Here is a 22,554-nt window from a genome sequence, read left to right on the forward strand (position 1 = left end):
AGATACAGTTACATATTTATGTATTTTACGAAACGGATCGTTTCAATAGTGTATATGTGTATGGTTTCAATGGTATTTGATGAGGTGGTGTGAAAATTCAAAGAGAAATAGTGATAAATCAAAATTGCTTTGTTTGTTTACATAGTTTGCAAGTTCTATTGGAATAGACTTTAGAGAAAGATGCCCGCAAACTTCGGTGTTCGCGGTAGGCCATCTGGCGAAGACGACCAGCTTGCAGCACCACCCCGGGAGTTATTGTATGGCATGTTTTGAACTCTATTTCTTAGTCAATGAGGGTGATTTTACTTTATAATTAATTTGAAAGATAATTTGATTTCTAATAGTAGACTATTATGTTTTTCTATCGTACTTTAATGTAATTGTTGTTTACGCATGAGTCTCATGACTTGATTATGATCCACACTTGTGCCGCTATTGATTAATACAGTTAGTGTCATATAGTAGGCTACCGCGACTGCACGAGGTGCTACATGTGATGTGTGCATGGGAGGCTGCTACCTACAGGTAGCATCCAAAGTATTGACGTTGACGCAGACTGTACATTTGATAACAAGCTGTTGATTGATGTCTGGCCACAACGCGTCTTCAGCGGCAATGTTTTACCTGTGTGGCGAAATGTTTACTTTTGTATTGATACATTCACCTGATTATGCTATTAAAATGTATTCGTAAATTATTTAAGTCAATAAGCCTTTCAAATACCTTTAAAGGTTCCGTCACACAGGCGCGTTTTCCGGGAGGAGCGTGAGCGTTGCGGCGCGCCCCGCTCACGCGCTGCCCGCAAAACGCGCCTGTGTGACGGAGCCTTAAGTAAAACTGTGTGAAGTAACAGGAATACCAGGATAGGCAGTAAAATAGAATTCATTTTTAGTTTAGAGCGGCCAGTTACTTAAAGTGGCCGGTTACTGGCGAATTACCCTACAGTAGAATTATGCGTTTTTAGGGTTCCGTACCCAAAAGGTAAAACCGGACCCTATTACTAAGACTTCGCTGTCCGTCCGTCCGTCCGTCTGTCTGTCACCAGGTTGTATCTCACGAACCGTGATAGCTAGACAGTTGAAATTTTTACAGATGATGTATTTCTGTTGCCGCTGTAACAACAAATACTAAAAACAGAATAAAATAAAGAGTTTAATGGGGCTCCCATACAACAAAAGTGATTGTTGAACAAAGTTAAGCAACGTCGGGCGTGGTCAGTACTTGGATGGGTGACCGTTTTTTTTTTTTGCATTTTTTTTTCCGTAATTTTTTTCATTATGGTACGGAACCCTTCGTGCTCGATTCCGACTCGCACTTGCCCGGTTTTTATCCAGACCTGTTATTGTTTCTCAGGTTCCTTTTACAATGCCTGGACGACTTGGACAGCAGCCTGAAGAAGCTGAACTCGCGGCTGTTCGTGGTCCGCGGTCAGCCGGCGGACGCGCTGCCCAAGCTGTTCCGCGAGTGGGGCACCACCGTGCTCACCTTCGAGGAGGACCCGGAGCCCTACGGCCGTGTGCGCGACCACAACATCATGTCCAAGTGCCGCGAGGTCGGCATCACCGTCATGTCGCGGGTCTCGCACACCTTATTCAAATTGGACAAGTACGTTAACTTTGTTGTTACGGTTGCGCTGAAAATTATTTACCCATTTGAGAATCTTAGAAAAAATGACCTAAGTGACCTAACCCATATAAATATGTTTCGTACAGGCTTCTATATTGTCAGCTAATTTCTATTGCTAAGTCCTAAAACCTTTGGATTAGAATGATTACATTATTCAGCCTGATGGTACCATGGAGAAAGTCATGGATCCGCAAAATTTTAGTTCTACCGGAACCTAGAAAGTGGACACAACAATTCGACTCACAGATTATAAACTAAAACAAACCCCTTAATAGACAGGTGAAGTAAATAAAGTACAGTCACCTGCAATAATATGTTACACAACGAAGGCCGCAAAAATATCTGATACGATCTTATTTATAGAGCCATAAAAGCGTATCACATGTTTTTGCGAACTTCGAAGTGTAACATATTATTGCAGGTGGCTGTACCTAGGTGAAATGAAAAGAAATTGACCTACGATTGCCTTATGTCAAATGATTACACGATTTCAGGATTATCGAAAGGAATGGTGGTAAGGCGCCGTTGACGTACCACCAGTTCCAAGCGCTGATAGCCAGCATGCCGCCGCCGCCCGCCGCCGAGCCGACCATAACGCCGCAGCTCTTCAAAGGGACCGTCACGCCCATCTCGGACGACCATGACGAGCGCTTCGGCGTGCCCACACTCGAGGAACTAGGTAGGGACAATATTTGTTTCTAACTTTATTGCACAATCTACCAAGAGTACAAATGGCGAACTTGACGACTTAAGGTATTCTCTACTACCAGTCAACCCTTGGGCTAAAGTTTAGCCGCTAAACAGAGACAGTTTGGTGCCGGATTTGGACCGCTGACTGGACGCACGCGGCGGACGGCGCGGCTAACTAGCCGCTGGTGTCGTCCAAAACAGGTTCATTCAAGTCCATGTCGGCGGCAGATCGTAAAATCGGGCATATCGAGATATTCCTAGACATATAATGAAACGCCACCATTTCATGATCTGACTAACGACTACCAGCCAAATCGTTCAAACCTCAACGCTTGACGATTTCCCTGGCGACGTTTAGGCATATCATATCAAATAAGTAGGGTTTGATATTCCGAGGCAGATCATGAAACGCGGGCGTTTATAGTAGTAGGACAAACGTTTATTATCGGCTTGTCAACTTTAGTAAATGTTTATGAATAAGGTAGTACAGTCATTATAGATTTTGACCCGTGAATAATTAGTTCTTGGATTTTTTTTTCGTAGGTCCCTCGGGGGGGTCACTGGGAGTGTAAATTCAAAAAGTAGGCTGAATCAGGCTCCTGCGTATATTCGAAAAATGTTTTTTTTTCGAAAAAACGGTTTTTCTTCAATAACTCGGCCATTTTTGATTTTACAGTAAAACCGTGAGGACAAAAATTGTAGGAAATTTGATTCTCTACAAGTTAGTCCAGTCATTATATCCAAAAAACCGACCCTTCCCGTGAATAATCAGTTCTTGGATTTTTTTTTGTACGTCCCTCGGGGGAATCACTGGGAGTGTAAATTCAAAAAGTAGACTGAATCAGGGTCTTGTGTATATTCAAAAAACGGTTTTTCTTGAATAACTCGGTCATTTTTGATTTTACAGTAAAACCGTGAGGACAAAAATTTTAGAAAATTTGATTCTCTACAAGTTTGTTTCCCTTCATTTATGCCGTAAAGCGTAGAACATAGGAGATAATGATAATGTTTTGAATTTGTCGCGTTTTTCAGGTTTAATTTCTAAAATATCGATTTTGAGGGAAAAAAGGTGGGAACCAAAATTGTTCAAAATTTGATTCTCTACAAGTTTAGTCCTCTTCATTTATGTCGTAAAGTTGCAAATAAACGAGATGTTGAATATATTTTGAATTAGTCGCTTTTTTCAAATTTTATTTCCAAACTATCGATCCTAGAAGAAAAATTGTGAGGACCAAACTTGTAGAGAATCAAATTTTCTAAAATTTTTGTCCTCACGGTTTTACTGTAAAAATCAAAAATGACCGAGTTATTCAAGAAAAACCGTTTTTCGAATATACACAGGACCCTGATTCAGTCTACTTTTTGAATTTACACTCCCAGTGATTCCCCCGAGGGGCGTACGAAAAAAAAATCCAAGAACTGATTATTCACGGGAAGGGACGGTTTTTTGGATATAATGACTGGACTAACTTGTAGAGAATCAAATTTCCTACAGTTTTTGTCCTTACGGTTTTACTGTAAAATCAAAAATGGCCGAGTTATTGAAGAAAAACCGTTTTTTGGAAAAAAAAAACATTTTTCGAATATACGCAGGAGCCTGATTCAGCCTACTTTTTGAATTTACACTCCCAGTGACCCCCCCCCGAGGGATCTACGAAAAAAAAATCCAAGAACTAATTATTCACGGGTAGGGTCGGTTTTTTGGATATAATGACTGTACTAAGGGGGTTGGGGTTTAACTTAATCTATCTTAAACTTACAGGTTTTGAAACAGAGGGGCTAAAACCGCCGGTGTGGGTAGGCGGAGAGAGCGAGGCTTTAACAAGACTAGAAAGGCATTTAGAACGGAAAGCGTGGGTCGCTTCATTCGGGAGACCAAAGATGACGCCACAGTCCCTGCTAGCAAGCCAGACCGGCTTGTCACCGTATTTAAGGTATTTCACTTTTCTGGTTGTAAAGTCGACGTCAAATTGATGTTTATTCTTTTGCTTATTCCTCATTTGTGAGGCGAAATATGTAAATAGCTATTTGAATTCGACTGTGTACTGTTAATTACCAAAGGTAAGCGTCGCAATCTGTTGCGTGCGATGCGTCCGATGCGTGTGCCGCGGCCGTAGTAATTGTAACCTATCTAGTAGCGAGTATTGCGTTATCACATTGTTTCTTAAGTAACTATTATGTCTTTTTCAGATTTGGATGTTTATCGACAAGGCTATTTTATTATCAACTGACAGAATTATATAAAAGAATCAAACAAGTGCGGCCGCCACTGTCCCTTCACGGGCAGATTCTGTGGAGAGAATTCTTTTATTGTGCAGCGACTCGAAACCCCAATTTTGACCGAATGGAAGGAAACCCCATATGTGTACAAATACCCTGGGAGAAAAACCAAGATGCCCTAGCGAAGTGGGCAAATGTAAATACATTTTATACCAAAATAAATTATAGTACCGTTTTCATTTGTGAACTGTCCTAAAGATCTGCTATTGTTAGAAATGTTCTGTGGGCTACTTTAGAGAAACTCCCAGATATTATTGCAGTTTGGACATATTTGTAATAACTACGTGTGTCGTAGTTAAATTGATATTCTTTTTATTTGAAAGTAAGTTGTACTTTTACATTTATTACTCGTGACATAATGTTGCTTATGAGTAATAAACGTGGTGCATGTTGCGTTCTGATACGAAAATGCATAATAATAGAAAAGTTATATCGATATAAGATATGCAATTATGCATCAAGCAATAACTCCTAGCCAAGCTAGTAGCTTATATATATGAGATGACAATCTTCAATCGAATAGTAAACATGTAGGGATTGGTACTTTTAGTGGAAGTCTGACACGTTTACCTTAGAAGTTTAATATCATCTCATGTAAATTGCAGGGACAAACTGGATACCCTTGGATCGACGCTATCATGATACAGTTGCGCGACGAGGGCTGGATACACCACCTGGCGCGGCACGCCGTCGCCTGCTTCCTCACGAGAGGGGACCTCTGGATCTCATGGGAGGAGGGCATGAAGGCAAGACTATCCAATACATCAATCTCTTAACTTTTCATGCCTATTGTTATGAAACAATTTTGCCACTAACCTTGGCGCGAATGAAAATTCTCGAAACCTTACCCTCTTCTTCTTGTAATGTACCGATAAATCAAACCTATATTTTTATATCATAATAATATTTTATGGTAGTTTGTGTCTATTATAATGATATTATAAGCTTCAAATACAGGTATGTCCTGGGATTCAAGTTATTTTTGTTAAAAAAGGATTGGTCTGAAACATCAATATAGCGCTGGTGGCCTAGCGGTAAGAGCGTGGGACTTTCAATCCGGAGGTCGCGGGTTCAAACCCCGGCCCGTACCAATGAGTTTTTCGGAACTTATGTACGAAATATCATTTGATATTTGCCAGTCGCTTTTCGGTGAAGGAAAACATCGTGAGGAAACCGGACTAATCCCAATAAGGCCTAGTTTCCCCTCTGGGTTGGAAGGTCAGATGGCAGTCGCTTTCGTAAAAACTAGTGCCTACGTCAAATTAGTTGTCAAGCGGACCCCAGGCTCCCATGAGCCGCGGCAAAATGCCGGGATAACGCCAGGAAGAAGAAGGTCTGAAACATAATGGCCTGGAATGAAAAACAATTGAATGTGACCGTATCCTTCGCGTTTAAAAAAACCTACAAAGACCGTGTTATGGCACTAGCTCCTGTTCAATTTGCAGAGGTAATGTCTGGGGACTCTGGGGATTGTGTGTTTTCGGCGCCGGTGTTATAGAGCAGAGTCGCGCTTGCAGGTGTTCGACGAGCTGCTGCTGGACGCGGACTGGTCGGTGAACGCCGGCATGTGGATGTGGCTGTCGTGCTCCTCCTTCTTCCAGCAGTTCTTCCACTGCTACTGCCCCGTGCGCTTCGGGCGCAAGTCCGACCCCAACGGAGACTTTATCAGGTAATGGGTCCACTGTCTCCAAGTATACTCATGTACCGTTCTCGATACTGAAAAATTAGTCGGTATCGTTCTTTGGGACGAAAATTCTAATAAAATAGAACAGTGGAATGACAAAACTAACTCTCTCTTTGGGTTGCGTATTCAACTAACTAGGAACCCTTATTATAGTTTCGTCATGTCCGTCCGCGGCTTTGCTCGGTGATCTTTAGCAGCAATTTGGCATGGATATTATAAATCAATCAAGCCGACAGTAGTACTAATGTTACAGTATGTTATATATTTGTGATCTACTCACAAATCCATTTCATTTGGTACCCCACATGTAATGTTTAAAAAAATAAAAATGTTTGTACTGCCGACTTTATGACGTCACAGCAACTACCCCCATCACTTTCGCGTTTGTCATCTCATATATTTGAGCGACCTGCAACAGCCGTCGCAGCCGGATGGCGGACACGGCCTCTCATACCTCCCTTAAGGGAGGTATCGATATGATATGATATGATATGATATATGATATGATATGATATTTATTGGTAAATATTTACATTTACAAGTCATCTTATTTACAATTATCTTACATAAAACATTACAAAACATTACAATTAATAATAACATTTTATTAAATATATTCCAATATAATTCAGTAGGTAAGCGATTGAGCCAATGACCCGTGGCCATCGAAGAACTCGTCAATGGTATAGCAAGCCATTTCTAGTAGGACGGTTTTTAGTTTGCGGACAAATATTGCATCGCTAGGAGCTAGCTTAATTTCATCGTCCAGTATGTTGTACAGTCTGATTCCCATTTATCGAAAGACATCCAGTCCACTGAATCCATTGATACCATATTCACCGATATCTGAGACGATATGACCGAAAACTAACCTAAAGCCTGTTGCCGGACTTGCCGGGGATATCGCTGGGCCAGTGTTACAGGGTTCTATGTTTCACTTTTATCGAACTGAAATTTGAACATTGTCATTATGACATTAAGTCGAATTTCAACTAGGTACCTATGTTGAAAATGTAACATAGAAACCTGTAATATTGGGCCAGCGATATGTCTACGTTCGAACCATTCCGATGAACTCGACATTTATAGGTAGTTTGTGCGTTTCAGAAAATACATTCCAGTATTAAAGAAGATCCCGACGCAGTACATCCACGAGCCGTGGCTCGCGCCCGAGGCCGTGCAGATCGCCGCCAACTGCATTGTGGGCCGCGACTATCCGCTACCCATGGTGGACCACAGCAAAGCCTCCAAGATTAATATCGAGCGCATTAAGCAGGTGTACGCCCAGCTTGCTAAATACTCACCACATGGTAAGGGACTTGTTATATTTTAAAAACTATTGTAAACGTGATGAAACGACGACCCCATGTGGACGCGACCCTCGGTCATGTGGACACGAGGAAGAAAAATAAAGATAAGCGAGCTTCGTGCTGATGGCTCACGAAACTACTTCTTTTAGGTAGTATTTGAACATGTCGAAGGATATCATTAGCAGATAACTCTGACTAATGAATAATTTTGTTGTGATTGTAATCCATGCTAATCGTCAAATCCTTTCTAAACGACTTTCGGTGTCAACGGCCTTCGACACATACGGCCCCGACAGGGCTTTAAAACTTTTAATTTGACGTGAATTTGCGAATAATGTATGGTGTTTCTTTTCCACAAAGGTAATATCCTGAATCCAAACAGTGTCCAGAGACCTAACGCGGTACTGTCGTCGCCAAGCCCTTCTTCTATAATCGCAAGCATCAACCAGTCGAACTACCTGTGCAGCAAGTCTCCTGACCCGCAAAACTCGCAAACTCAACAAGAAAAAACGTACAAGGAAATTCCGAACTATAATGACACGAATAGGGCTCTGCGGCCCCAAAAGGTTGACTCGCCTAAAAAGCCGACCTTCAAAGAAATCGTTATTGTGCCTATAGTACAAAACACTAATGTGAACCACGAGAATGTAGCAGACGGCAGAACTCAATGAGCTGTCACAGCGCAAACGTGCGATGTTGCCCAAAAATCAAAAATGTTACGTGCCGAATACAAATTGAAATGCCAACAGAGTCAGGTGTATACTTGATAGAAGAGCAAATTGTTGCTGTAATCGGCAATTAGTAACATGATGAGGATAGACTGGCAGTCCGAATTCTGTCAGTCGCTCAGATGTATACCATATTGATTTTTAAAAAAAGGCCCATTTACATGGTGCGAGTTTCTCGCACGTTTTGGGGCGAGAAATCGTATGACATTATCGTATGCAATAATCGTCAGGCGATTATCGAATAAAAATGTTTTAACTCATGCGAGAAATAAAAACTCGCCTACGATTATGTCATGCGATACTCGAATGGCGATTATCGCCAGGCGAAATAGTTTACACGGGGAGCTGCGTTCTAGGGAGATATTTGCATACTATTTCTCGACTCGTCTAAACTGGTTCTCGTATGACATTTTTTCACGTACGTGCGAGTATCGCACGAATCGGTGCGGACCGATTTTCGTACGAGTTTTACCTGTCAACTTACGTGATTAGTTACTAATCTTTTCAGTATATTGTCAATATTCTTAGTAAATATTTCTTGTTTTCCTCATTATTTTTAATTTTAATATATTTTAAGTAGCATTTACGAGTAGTTTAATATTGGCTCTTGGCTGAAGTAACGTGACGTTGCTTTTACGAAAAAATAAGTTGCCGGGAACGACAACATATAAGTATACCTACAAGGTGTTTCTGTGATACCTGATATATCTGACTATACTCTGAGGGGTGAATACATAGTTATGTAGGTCATACAAAAGAACTTTTACCTACTCCATAGTAGGTAGGTAGTTTGTCATAAATTTCGAAGAGTTATAATACGTCAATGTTTTCTATGGAACAAGCAGATTTGTTTTTCGCGATTTCGAGCTCCACACTCCACAGTAAAAGCTGTTCAGTATGACCTACATAATTCACCCCTCAGAGTACCTATGGTCAAACATCACAAAATACACTGTATGAAAAGAAAAATATTGTGCGTTTTGGCTATTAATAAAACATTTTAAATGTCCCAAAAAACGCATAAAATTGGGACCAACAAATATGAACTCGAAAATCTCGAAATGCGATTCTCGCATTAAAATTTTGTTTACACGGAGACATCCAATCAGCAAAGGCGAGGCGATTATCGCTCCTTCTAGTACGATATCGTATGTTTAGTTTACATGATACTATATTTTTTCTCGTGCTACGATAATCGTGCGTTCGAGGCGAGAAAATCGCACCATGTAAATGGGCCTAACGCCGTCTCACCTGCGAAACTTTATATTATATACAATTTTGTATGTGTCTCATATTTCACTTATTTTTATGTAATTGGCGTTAGGAAAGTAAGAAATTATCTACAAATAAATGTTAAAATGTATCTCTTGTTTAATATATATATATATATATATACTATATATTAATGTAAGTGCAGTATAATTTATTGTTCATAACTTAAAACATACGCCATTAGCACCGGAACAACCTGTCCTATTTAATATATTTCCCTATACTATTGGGGTCGCGAGCGAATTGAGTGGCTCCGAAACATACTTAAGAGTTAAGACAACACGCCAACAACAAAGTGCGACTATCCTTTCCTGTTTGAAAGTCTTTTCACTCATGCGTATTCAAGCGATAGAGACAGATAACGATTTTTTTGTCAGCCGGAGCCATACATTTATTCAGTATTAAGCTATGGTCGCGAGGTCTACAGCTCACAGTATTTTTGATATGTTTGGATATTGGATTGGGGTCCATTCAACAACTTTTCTGAGTTGCTTTTTCAGTCTGGTGGATCAAGGGTGTATTTAACTTTTTATTTTTTATAATATTGCTATAGAGCATGCAGGATAAAATTTCAAACAAAGTATACTTTGTCACTATTTTATTTCTTTCATATAAAAATGATGTAAGCATGGTGATAATGAGTTAAGTTTGTACAAGTAGTGACATAAATACAAATGAAGAACCTATCTAAAGATGACTGCATCAGCAGTCCTTAGTGTCTTGCAGTCTGGCCACGGTTTCCATGTGAAGCTTGAGCGCTTTCTTGGCTTTTCTAGATTTTCGTACTTGCTCATTTTGATTTCTAGGTTTTGGGGCTACTTTTAATAATTCCGTTTTAATAGTATCCCTTGCCGCCATCTGGTGTAAATGTTTAATAGTTAGGTATCATAAAGTTATTATAAGACATCATTATGCGTATCAACATTCCAATAACGAAGGACCGAAAATAGAGAATTTTCGAATGAATGTGAGGTAAAAGGGCTAGTGAAGTAATTTATATAGTGCACGAGGTACTTAGGTAAGTGTAATACATACCTTGTGAAAGAAGACATCTAGATGGTGCCCCTACTCAGATGCTTCAGCCTATATAGCTCAGCACCGAAAGGCACATAATATAGAACATAATACTAACTATACTCACATTTTCGGGAATGTGGACGTATCTGATGTTGCGTCCCTGTATGAACAGATTGTCATAGGCGAACTCATTGCCTTTAGCGTCAACGAAAATTGCTGTTCCAAAAGAAATGTTCATGTACCTAAAACACAATATCTACATGAACAAATAGCACATTGATGTAGGTACCTAAAGTCATTACACGTCACATATGTCTTTCTGCACACAAGCTCAGAGGAATGGTACAGCAAACTGCAAAATTGCATGGACAGATTACGAATCAGACAGAATCAATCAGAAAACAGGAAGCAGACATAGAAACCTCTGAAACAAAAACGCTTAGTTTCTTCATTAACACTGACTACCGAGAACCCGCCTGGTAGGCACTCGTAATGTTTGCTCAGATGCCGGACAACCTGCCCAGCGGGTTGTTTTCTATGCAGATATAGACGACCGGTTTCTGGGGTAGTGCGCCGTTTTTTGCCCGGTTGCGAAAGTGTTAAACAACTTTGAGTGTCTTGGTATTACAATCTAATGAACATTACTCTCCTGTATGTTTGTATAATTATAAGATAGATTTTCAATTGTAAAAACGACAAATGAGTAATTTTGCACTAAATTCATTCCAAATGGTTTTAACCTTTTGGACGCCAAATGCGTATTCATTTGCCGTGCCACTGACGCCACGGGGGTAAAATTTAGTTTTGTGAATAAATAATGCCAATCTAAAACTTGGGTGTTTTTCAGTAGATATTCATTAACACTTTCGCAACTGGGCAAAAAACGGCGCACTACCCCAGAAACCGGTCGTCTATATCTGCGTACAAAACAACCCGCTGGGCGGGTTGTCTGGCATCTGAGCAAACATTAAGAGTGCCTACCAGGCGGGTTCTTAGTAGTCAAAGTGTTAAAAAGCAATTTACGTCAAATGCCGTCTTAGGCGTCGTTGTCACGATTTTGCGTTGACGTCAATTGCCGTCTGTGGCGTTCAAAAGGTTAAAAACATACTTCCACCTTCAAAGCAAATTATGAATACAAAAAGTGTTGCTATCTTGCAAGTTAATTTTTGCCTCATCATGTCCCTATTTATGTGGAATTACCCAAAACATGAAAACATACTTGTAAAATAAAACATACCCATCAACTAAGATGACCTCTCCACAGACATGGCTATCATGTCGCAAATCTACTGTTATGTTTTGCCCCTCAAGAGCTTTTACCAGACAAAGTAAAGTATTGTGATAAAAAAACTGCTCTTTCGCTGTCCCAACAAAATGCTTCAACATTGTGTTCTTTCCTGAAAAATCATTGCCAATAACTAAATGATAGCTGATTCTCAAATGGAGTAATATGCCTAAACAAAGGGAAAATAACTATATGAAACAAAATAAATAAACATTTACATAGTTACACAAATTTAATACAACTTTGACTATTACTACCTTATTAGAAATCTGGAAAATCTAACCACCTTTACTTATTTCAATATCACCAACTTGGAATCTGGTTTTGATTTCAATTCAAGTTCAGCACGAGTTAGTTTCCATTTGTCATTGGTTTTTTCAGCCCAAAAACTGTATGTTCCTCTATCTTTTGGACCCGACACAGGAATTTTAAATCTAGCAGATTTGTCATCTGCGAAATTATTTTCTGGGTCTGTAATTTTAAAACGTTTGTCTTTAATCGGTTCTCCTAAATAGTATACAGCCCCGGCATGAGTTCTCAAGGTCTTCAGTGCGTTTCTATAATACTCATAGTCTCGGACCTTGTCAATTAACCGGTGTTGTAGATAAAATCCTGTAGTGCTCACTATTATGCCACCCCAGGCAGCAATTTGAACTAAAGTTCTATTGGATATAGTCATATTAATAACGTACCAAACTTTATGAGGCACTATAATAAGCTTATCTTTAAAGAAAGAGTACCAGGTGCCAAATCTTGGCTTCGATCAACTCAATTAACAAATCTTTGTGTATGTATATGCGCTAAGATCAAGAAAGCACAAGATTTAAGTTGTAAATTTACCGGCGACTTACGATGGATCGCTATTTTAAATAACAATTATAATAATTTAAGTTGTATAATTTGTATTCACCGATCAGCGCAATCAGCGCGTGCTCGAAACAAATATGACAAACATTACTTCTCTTGACTGCTCTTGACTTGATGACTTGACAGTGTCATTTTTTGACTTTCACTTAAAAGCCGTAACAGACTACCGCACCGAATCGCGTCCTTGGTGCGATCAAAATATATCTTTCTAGCTATGTTAGAACATAGCTGTGTCCTTTGCACGTATGGCGACCGACAGCAGACTTGCACCGCAACCTTGGTCTATCTTTCTTGCTCTCACTTAAAGATCGTAACACACTATCGCACCGCACCAAGGTCATTGTGCGACGCACCAATAAGTAAGAGCGAGAAAGAGATATCGCTTTCTCGCTCTTACTTATGGGTGCGTCGCACAATGACCTTGGTGCGGTGCGGTAGTGTGTTACCACTTTAATGGGTGCAGCGTACCGAGGTCGCGGTGCGGTAGTCTGTTACGGTGCCGGGTGCGATCTTGACTCCACACTCGCGTTTCGCGCATGAGTGTGGAGCGGGCTATAGATGTTTTATCACGTCTGCACTAACCCTTAAAATAAAATATTTTGAGTATTGTACTGGTCACACTGAATATGACATCTCTACCTTCCATAGACAATACAATTAGACATACGACATCGCCTTCGTTGACGTGACGTGATTCTATTCCATGATTAGTGCATGATTAAAAACATAATTGGTTTTCTTAGGTTTCCTGTAGATAGCTGCTGACTGTGTAGCAACGTGCCGATATCGCAAACAAGCTATTATTTAACCACTGTAAGTATTAAAAAGCCCATGTTGTAGTTATGTGTATCTAATTACAATACGGGTTAAGTGACTAATAATAATTATTGTCATTTCAGTTATTATGACTTCGGAAACAATCGTTACTCCACCATCGGTTTCATGGGCTCAGAGAAGCACTCGTGTTTTTTTGACATTTAATGTTGAATGTGAAAAACCGGATATAAAAATTGAAAAGAAATCGGTTTCGTTTAGAGGAATATGTGCTCCAGACCGCAAACTACTTCAAGTTGAAATACCCTTGTATGCCGAAATAGACCCCGAGAAAAGCACACAAGTCAACAAAGGCAGATACATTGAGCTCGTGTTAATGAAAGAAAAGACTGACGAGTCATTTTGGCCCACACTAACGAGTGACAAGAAGAAGCATCACTGGCTAAAGGTGGACTTCAATCGCTGGCAGGAGGAGGATGAAAGTGACGATGACATGCTTGACATGAATGACATGTTTTCAAACAAATTAGGTCCATTTGGGGATGAACTTGAAAAGGATGACTCCAGTTCTGCTGAGGAAGAGGATCTTCCTGATATAGAATAGACATTCTTGAATCTCCATAGTCATGTAAAACTCTTTAGACATTTAGAAGTGCATTATTAATGTTTGTGCTTTTATATGAATAATAGTGTGGTAGCTATTCTATGATTAGCCTTAAATAGTAATTTGGCAAAAGTATTTTCATGAAATGAGTGGTTTGAATCAAGTTTTTAGTTGAGTGTAGAGGTTGGGCCACTTTTTATTTATCATTTGTTTTTCGTGAACAATGATGACTTGATGACTTGTTATTTATAAGTTTTATTTTATGTATAAACATTCAAATTAAATTTAGAGGATACAGACTAGTCCAATTTGATTATTTTCTTTTGCAAACATCAGCTTAACATTTCTGGAAGTTGATTTTTCTTATAGAAACTTAGAGGACATAACAAACGGAGACGCCATGTCTATAATTTTCGGTACAAAATAGTCTGCCGTTTTTTGCGGGGGAGGGGCACATCAAATGTATACATAACGTAAACATAGCCATGTCAGATAAACGTCAGTCCATACATGTGGTTGACATGTCGTTGACCATTGGCCGCCTATTTTCGACAGAGGGGAACGCCTGTTAATTACCACTCCGTTGGTTATATTCTCTAGGTATAGAAAGGATCCCTCCTTCCCTGGTGGAAGACACTGTAGACTAGCAATTAAGTCCAACTACACACAACTGCTGCTGACTGTTCATGTCCATACATTTACTCTAATCCTTAAAGCCATATTCAAAATTGTTTAAAGGATGTTACGTTTTAGTTAACTTGCTCATTTTGGTGTTTGTTAACTTGCTCATTTTGGTATCTGTAATTTTCACTATAAACTTTTATTACAAATGTTATATTGTTTTATTTGACAAGTTTGATTATGTTGGACAACATTACCATAATATCCATGAATGCTATTATATCAGTTGCATTGCATTATCTCATTAAATCCAAGCCATAATCCTGGACCTGGTGCTGACAATACTCAACTGTTGAAAAGTGAGTTTCTCCAAATTCCTGTTGGAACGGGCTTATTTTTTTTTTATACTATGTTTAACTTTTCTTATTTTTAAGTATTCCTGTAATAAAAATACTTTGTTTTAGAATACTTAGTTATTTTTTCAGTCCTAAATTTTTTGGTCATTTTTAGTTTAATAGGTATAGTCTAGATAAGCAGTGGTAGCCGAGTGGATATGACGTCTGACTTTCAATCCGGAGGTCGCGGGTTCAAATCCTGGCTCGTACCAATGAGTTTTTCGGAACGTATGTGCGAAATATCATTTGATATTTACCACTAGCTTTTCGGTGAAGGAAAACATCGTGAGGAAACCTGCATACATCTGCGAAGAAATTCAAAGGTGTATGTGAAGTCCCCAATCCGCATTGGGCTAGCGTGGGGACTATAGCCCAAGCCCTCTCGCGCATGAGAGGAGGCCTGTGCTCAGCAGTGGGACGTATATAGGCTGATATGATGATGAGGTATAGTCGCCATTAGATATATCGGAGCGGTCAAGGCGCTCACAAATATCTGAACACGCCTCTATTGTCAAGGCATTAAAGTGTGGGTTCAGATATTGTGAACACCTTGGGCGCTCCTATATATCTGATGGCGACTGTACCTACTTATTAAACTAAAAGTGTTATCATAAGTTTTATTATGCATTCTAAGCCTGCTTCTCTAATTAAAATTCTCAAATCCGTCAAACGTGCAGTGTTGGCAGTGCAGTATATAACTGGATCTGGCATGAAAGGTGGGGGGAAGTGACCAAACAGGATAATCTTATGTTTATGAATCTTTCAGTAGGAGTAGCAGCGAAAAATTGTTTGTCCTTGTCACAGTCTCAGATTTTATTTGTTCCCCACCGTAAATTTAGTATGGATTATGGTGGGCAAAAGATAAATACGACCAATCATAGTGTCGCATTGCGTATGTATTGTCCCTCACGGAGGCATGCGTATACATTTGACGTGAGGGGCACAGCAAAAAATAATCGGCAGACTGTTTTATGCCTACAATTACAGACAAGGCGTCTCCGTTTGGTTATATTCTCTAAGGTTCATCCTATTCTGACACAATGGTAACTACGGTACGGTTATTCCCACTAGTTACCACCAAGTTCTTACCAGTGGTAACAATTGGGATTTTTTTTCCCACCTACCATTACAGTTGGGAAAAAAATTCCCAGTAGTTACCACTGGTAAGAACTTGGTGATAACTAGTGGGAATAACTTACGGTACCCCTACACTGAGCATGGTTCGACATGCTATTGGTCGATTTTTGAATTCAATGGTAACATTATACCTTCGAGCAACACCGGCTTCCGACATGTCGGAAGGGAGGGGCCCAAGCGATATCTCGCCGTACAAATCTTTCTGCCATTTTTCGCGGGGGGAAAGGTGCACACAGTCGCATTTCTCACACACTTACATACAAAATCCAATCTGTAATGACGACACAAATACATAGAAAATGACACACGTCAAAGACAAATCTTGCAAACCTCGATCTCTTTTTGTGTACGGACGAGTGACTAGTGTCACAACACGCACACTAACACATTTTCGTTGAAGTATGTCATTGTATTCTGAGAGATGAGAAGTCGGATTTGTCGCTCGACCGATCCGCAATTTGTACTGAGCGAGCAAAATCGATAAATCCAACAATTACTTGAGACTAAAATATAATAATTGTATTTAAATGTAATTTAACGTCTGATATGTAAAAAAAAATATTACATGTGAAATGTAACACTTTCTTTTTGTAAATTTGATGTCCCCGACCTCTTTTTATAACAAAAAACCGAGCAAACAGGCATTTTTGGCCAGCAGTGTTCACGCGCGCGTCTGGACTCGGTCTAGTGGAAAATCCAAGTGCAACTAGAGTCTGGCTACTGAAATTTTACCTAAATTATTGGCGGGAAATTCAAAAAATCTTGGGCTGGTCACACTTTGTGTAGTAGGAATTATAGTTTTGATACTAGACAATATCTTTGATATTCTGTGCACAAATAAGGTACCTAAGGAAATAAGCTAAATAAACGTTTAAGTGCACTCAAAGTCAGCTCACATAATTTCTACCACTATTTAAAGTACAGTCAACGACAAACACACATGTTTACGTTCCAATATTTAGATTTTATAGATATTTTTCAGAACTTTTAATTTATCCGTTTCTTTATACACTTGTCCTATTTATGAGATTCAGGCATTAATAAATTCACGTACTTAATCAAAGTAATCGGCAAATGTTAGAACTAGTACTTAAAGTATCAAAATATTTATAGAGCACCAACCTCGTATTTTGTTTACATTTGGTTAGAAGTTGTAAACATTGCACTTTTTCATTATACAACGCTACACGTCGACTTCGCACATTGTCGTAATTATTTACGAGCTTAAATAATAGTTTGTGAACCTCACTCAGCATAGAAATTATTAATATTATTTAAAATAAACCCCATAAAAACCGCAAACAATTTGAATGAATGACATAAATCGACAACTGACTTTTAGCTTTTTTTCAAATCATAGACAATTGGTGATACAACAACGAAATATCTGTCAACAATTTTTGGCTAGCCAGACTCTAGTTTTATTACCCGCGGTAGATTAAATTGACGCGCTAATCTTGTACCTCGGCAGAGGGGAAATAGTGCGAATGCCGCCTCCCTTCCGTGTTGCTCGAAGCATTATACACAAATTATAACTAATAATCTGAAGGCCACTTGATATGAATCGTAGGCAAAATTGAAATAAACGGCCGCCATCTTGAATTATTTTATTTTATTATTATCCGTAAGGCCAAGCGCGCACCACGATTTTCATTTTTGCGACACGATTTTAGAATCGCGCTGTAATTTATCGCAGAAATTTCACTGCGCGCACTGCGATGAAAAGTCGACGATTTGTTCATTCTCGACTCGACATGGATTTCGTACCAGGCCGCGTAGCCAAGATGCCAATCGCTAACGCTCCGTAGCGATCGAAACGCAACTGTCACTGTCACACTAATGGGGAAGAGTGATAGAGATTCATAATGCTTTTCGTTGTCGAAGCGATAGCGATTGTAACCTTGGCTAGGGGGCCAGTCGCTTGTCGTGAAACAATATGCAATCGCTGTATGACTTTGAGTATTTATACCACAAAGGTGATCTCCTTCTATTTCTATAATTAAACGGTCAACATCTAGCGTCTCATCTTGTGACTCCATTGGAGAAGCGTTCCGATATGTTGACGCTTGGGGAGCGAAATGCCGACTGAGGTCCGGGGTGCGATTTTATTATCGCAGTGCGCGCGGCGCCATACAACTCCGTATGCTGCAATTCACTTTGCGACAATCGCGTCGCGAGCAGTCGCGGAAAAATGTGACAAATCACAATTTTAAAATCGCTGCGACTTTTTTGTCGCATATGCGCGCACTGCCATATAAACACATACGTTAAGCCCCCTCCAGACTATGCGCGTGAATCGCGGGCGAAGCGGAAGCGGGCGGAATTTTCGCAGACAGCGAAATCGACTCTACACTCGCGTTCGCGGCTTCGCCCGCGATTCACGCGCATAGTCTGGAGGGGGCTTTACGTTACGTTAAGCCCATTCGCGCACGAGCGTGGAGGAGGCTTTACAGTTGTATGGCTCCGCGCGCACTGCGATAATAAAATCGCACCCCGGACCCCTCAGTCGGCAATGTCGGCATTTCGCTCTCCAAGCGTCAACATATCGGAACCTGCTTCTCCCTTGCTTCTCCAATGGAGTCACAAGATTTGATAATTAACTACTGGTTTCGTTATATGTTGGAGAACATGAATAAAGAATGGGGACGTGTTTTGTCATTTCATTTAAATTTACACCCCAAGACGAACTTTCATCCCCTTTTTAACCCCCTTAGGGCTTGAATTTCCAAAAGCGTTGCAATTACTTTTTTTGTAATCGGCTAATATGTCTTTCTAAGAAGTTTCAAAGCATTTGTAATGGATTCAAACTTTGAACCCCATTTTAACCCTGCTAGAGGATGAATTTTACAAATCGCTGAAATCGCTTTTATTGTCATCTAATAATATCCCCAAATACAAAGATTCAAATCCCGCGCTCGAAAAAATGTATGATATGCATACAAACTTTCAACCCCGTTTTCACCACCATAGGGGATGAATTTTCAAAAACTCTGATATTAGTTTCCTTGCATTTTAATTTAAAACGTTTTTACAAAGTTTCAAGTTCCTTGCTTAAAATAAAATTTGCACCCGCAGACGAACTTTCATCCCCTTTTTAGCCCTCTTAGGGGTTGAAATTCCAAAAACGTTGCAATGACTTTTTTTGTAATAGGCTATTATGCCTTTTTAAGAAGTTTCAAAGCATTTGTAATGGATTAAAATTTTCAACCCCTTTTTAACCCTGTTAGGGGATGAATTTTACAAAACGCTGAAATTACTTTTCCTGTCTTCTAATAATATCCCTAAATACAAAGATTCAAGTCCACCACTCGAAAAAAAATTTGATATCCATACAAACTTTCAACCCCTTTTTTACCACCTCAGGGGATGAATTTTCAAAAACGCTGAAATTAGTTTTCTTGTATTTTAGTAATATATCTTTTTACGAAGTTTCAAATTCCTAGCTTAAAAGAAAACTTTAACCCCATACTAACTTTCATCCCCTTTTTAACCCCCTTAGGGGTTGAATTTCTCAAAATCGCGTCTTATCTCTTGTACACTTTATAAATGCAATCTGGTGTGCAAATTTCAACTTTCTGGCTTTTGTAGTTTCGGCTCTGCGTTGATGAATCAGTCAGTCAGTCAGGACACTTGCATTTATATATACAGGGCGTCCCACGGCGATGCCACATGGAGGGAAAGTACCTTAAATATCATAGATAGCATATTTTGCTGAAAGAAGACTTCATTTTATTTTTAAAACTTAGTTAAATTGCATTCATACTTTTTTAATTTTTTTGAAAAAAAAATGTATGGAAAAAAATTATCGCGTCATTGGAGGAAAAGTACCTTAATTATTGTAAATGAACATCTTACTGAAAGAAGACATTATTTCGATTTAAAAAAACAAGTTGAATTGCATTTTAAATAATTTCATGGTTAAACCGGGAATCGAACCCGCTACACGAGAAAAAAAAATACCTTGTAGCTTTGTCATACCGATCGAAAGGCTTCAATGTGAGAATTATTTTTTTGGTACAAGGTATTTTTTTTCTCGTGTAGCGGGTTCGATTCCCGGTTTAACCATGAAATTATTTAAAATGCAATTCAACTTGTTTTTTTAAATAGAAATAATGTCTTCTTTCAGTAAGATGTTCATTTACAATAATTAAGGTACTTTTCCTCCAATGACGCGATAATTTTTTTCCATACATTTTTTTTCAAAAAAAAAATAAAAAAGTATGAATGCAACTTTACTAAGTTTTAAAAATAAAATGAAGTCTTCTTTCAGCAAAATATGCTATCTATGATATTTAAGGTACTTTCCCTCCATGTGGCATCGCCGTGGGACGCCCTGTATAGATATACTAGCTGTTGCCCGCGACTTCGTCCGCGTGGAATCTTATGTTCAACATTTTACATCTTTAGTACCTATAATTTTCATATCCAAGCAATGTTGAAATTAAGTACTTTTCTTTTTTAGCAAGTTGTATGAAGTTTTAAGTCAAGTGGATTTTGATGTTGGTTGCTGAAATTACTTTTCTTGTATTCTCATAATAGGTAGGTAACCTATGCCCTTATACAAAGATTCAAGTTCCGCATTCCGCACTCACAAAATATCTGATCTCCATACAAACTTTCAACCCCTTTCTCACCACCTTGGGGGATGATTTTCAAAAATGCTTGAATTAGTTTTCATGTTTTTTAATTTATTACCTTTTTTCCAAAAAGTTAAAGTTCCTAGCTTAAAGTTAAATTTACACCCCAAGACGAATTTTCATCCCCTTTTTGGGAATGAAGGGATTGATTTTCCAAAAACGTTGCAATTACTTTTTTTTATAATCGGCTATTATGTCTTTCTAAGAAGTTTCAAAGCATTTGTAATGGATTCAAACTTTGAACCCCATTTTAACCCTGTTAGGGGATGAATTTTACAAATCGCTGAAATCACTTTTATTGTCTTCTAATAATATACCCAAATAACCCAAATACAAAGATTCAAATCCCGCGCTCGAAAAAATGCATGATATCCATACAAACATTCAACCCCGTTTTCACCACCATAGAGGATGAATTTTCAAAAACGCTGAAAATAGTTTCCTGTATTTTAATATAATACCTTTTTACAAAGTTTTTAGTTCCTTGCTTAAAATAAAATTAGCACCCGCAGACGAACTTCCATCCCCTTTTTAACCCCCTTAGGGGTTGAAATTCCAAAAACGTTGCAATCACTTTTTTTTTGTAATCGGCTATTATGCCTTTCTAAGAATTTTCAAAACCATTTGTAATGGATTCAAACTTTTAACCCCTTTTTAACCCTGTTAGGGGATGAATTTTACAAAACGCTGAAATTACTTTTCCTGTCTTCTAATAATATCTCTAAATACAAAGATTCAAGTCCCACACTCGAAAAAATGTTTGAAATCCATACAAACTTTCAACCCCTTTTTCACCACCTTAGGGGTTGAATTTTCAAAAAACGCTGAAATTAGTTTTCTTGTATTTTAATAATATATCTTTTAACGAAGTTTCAAATTCGTAGCTCAAAAGAAAACTTTAACCCCATACAAACTTTCATCCCCTTTTTAACCCTGTTAGGGGATGAATTTTACAAAACGCTGAAATTACTTTTATTTTCTTCTAATAATATCCCCAAATACAAAGATTCAAGTCCCGCGCTCGAAATTTTTTTTGATATCCATACAAACTTTCAACCCCTTTTTCACCACCTTGGGGGATGAATTTTCTAAAACGCTGAAATTAGTTTTCTTGTCTTTGAATTTGATACTTTTTTATAAAGTTTCAAGTTCCTAACTTAAAATAAAATTTGCACCCAAAGACGAACTTTCATCCCCTTTTTAACCCCCTTAGGGGTTGAATTTCCAAAAACGTTGCAATCACTTTTTTTTGTAATCGGCTATTATGCCTTTCTACGAAGTTTCAAAGCATTTGTAATGGATTAAAATTTTCAACCCCTTTTTAACCCTGTTAGGGGATGAATTTTACAAAACGCTGAAATTACTTTTCCTGTCTTCTAATAATATCTCTAAATACAAAGATTCAAGTCCACCACTTGAATTTTTTTTGATATCCATACAAACTTTCAACCCCTTTTTCACCACCTTAGGGGATGAATTTTCAAAAACGCTGAAATTAGTTACCTTGTATTTTAATAATATATCTTTTTACGAAGTTTCAAATTCCTAGCTTAAAAGAAAACTTTAACCCCATACAAACTTTCATCCCCTTTTTAACCCCCTTAAGGGTTGAATATCTCAAAATCGC

General features: G+C 38.7%; 3 protein-coding genes across 7 annotated transcripts in view; 2 read left to right on the plus strand and 1 right to left on the minus strand.

The window, feature by feature from the left end:
* LOC134678853 (cryptochrome-1-like) overlaps positions 1 to 9,681 on the plus strand; it is a 30,446-nt gene extending 20,765 nt beyond the window's left edge. The window contains exons 3-10 of the mRNA XM_063537563.1: positions 1,354 to 1,605; positions 2,121 to 2,305; positions 4,079 to 4,250; positions 4,507 to 4,732; positions 5,202 to 5,342; positions 6,114 to 6,265; positions 7,388 to 7,590; positions 7,951 to 9,681. Coding sequence (XP_063393633.1) covers positions 1,354 to 1,605; positions 2,121 to 2,305; positions 4,079 to 4,250; positions 4,507 to 4,732; positions 5,202 to 5,342; positions 6,114 to 6,265; positions 7,388 to 7,590; positions 7,951 to 8,261 — 1,642 coding nt within the window. The 3' untranslated portion in view covers positions 8,262 to 9,681. The remainder of the gene's footprint in view (positions 1 to 1,353; positions 1,606 to 2,120; positions 2,306 to 4,078; positions 4,251 to 4,506; positions 4,733 to 5,201; positions 5,343 to 6,113; positions 6,266 to 7,387; positions 7,591 to 7,950) is intronic.
* A 561-nt stretch (positions 9,682 to 10,242) lies between these two features.
* Positions 10,243 to 12,778, minus strand: LOC134678864 (U7 snRNA-associated Sm-like protein LSm10). 5 transcript variants are annotated; one of them, XM_063537583.1, is made up of 5 exons: positions 12,744 to 12,778; positions 12,150 to 12,363; positions 11,845 to 12,004; positions 10,732 to 10,849; positions 10,243 to 10,448 (listed from the first exon to the last, which is right to left on the minus strand). In XM_063537583.1, exons 3-5 carry the CDS (start codon positions 11,991 to 11,993, stop codon positions 10,293 to 10,295), a joined length of 423 nt encoding a protein of 140 aa, XP_063393653.1. In that variant the 5' UTR covers positions 11,994 to 12,004; positions 12,150 to 12,363; positions 12,744 to 12,778; the 3' UTR covers positions 10,243 to 10,292. The 5 variants fall into 5 exon arrangements, with proteins under 5 accessions (XP_063393653.1, XP_063393654.1, XP_063393651.1 ...); XM_063537584.1 differs by lacking the exon at positions 12,744 to 12,778 and adding an exon at positions 12,585 to 12,722 and having other exon boundaries at positions 12,179 to 12,363; XM_063537581.1 differs by lacking the exon at positions 12,744 to 12,778 and adding an exon at positions 12,585 to 12,722.
* Positions 12,779 to 13,438: 660 nt separating this feature from the next.
* LOC134678862 (uncharacterized protein CG16817-like) lies at positions 13,439 to 14,629 on the plus strand. The gene is made up of 2 exons (XM_063537579.1): positions 13,439 to 13,572; positions 13,659 to 14,629. Exon 2 carries the CDS (start codon positions 13,664 to 13,666, stop codon positions 14,135 to 14,137), a length of 474 nt encoding a protein of 157 aa, XP_063393649.1. The 5' UTR covers positions 13,439 to 13,572; positions 13,659 to 13,663; the 3' UTR covers positions 14,138 to 14,629.
* Positions 14,630 to 22,554: the final 7,925 nt, after the last annotated feature.

The sequence above is a fragment of the Cydia fagiglandana genome, chromosome Z (assembly GCF_963556715.1).
Source record: "Cydia fagiglandana chromosome Z, ilCydFagi1.1, whole genome shotgun sequence".
Taxonomy (NCBI): Eukaryota; Metazoa; Arthropoda; class Insecta; order Lepidoptera; family Tortricidae; genus Cydia; species Cydia fagiglandana.

What these genes read in the sequence shown, in the direction of transcription:
- LOC134678864 (XM_063537583.1), bottom strand. Translation starts at nt 11,993, where the DNA reads ATGTTGAAGCATTTTGTTGGGACAGCGAAAGAGCAGTTTTTTTATCAC. An exon ending in GAGGTCATCTTAGTTGATGG is followed by an intron (nt 10,850 to 11,844) that starts GTATGTTTTATT and finishes ATTGTGTTTTAG; the next exon opens with GTACATGAACATTTCTTTTG. An exon ending in ACGTCCACATTCCCGAAAAT is followed by an intron (nt 10,449 to 10,731) that starts GTGAGTATAGTT and finishes CATTTACACCAG; the next exon opens with ATGGCGGCAAGGGATACTAT.
- LOC134678862 (XM_063537579.1), top strand. Translation starts at nt 13,664, where the DNA reads ATGACTTCGGAAACAATCGTTACTCCACCATCGGTTTCATGGGCTCAG.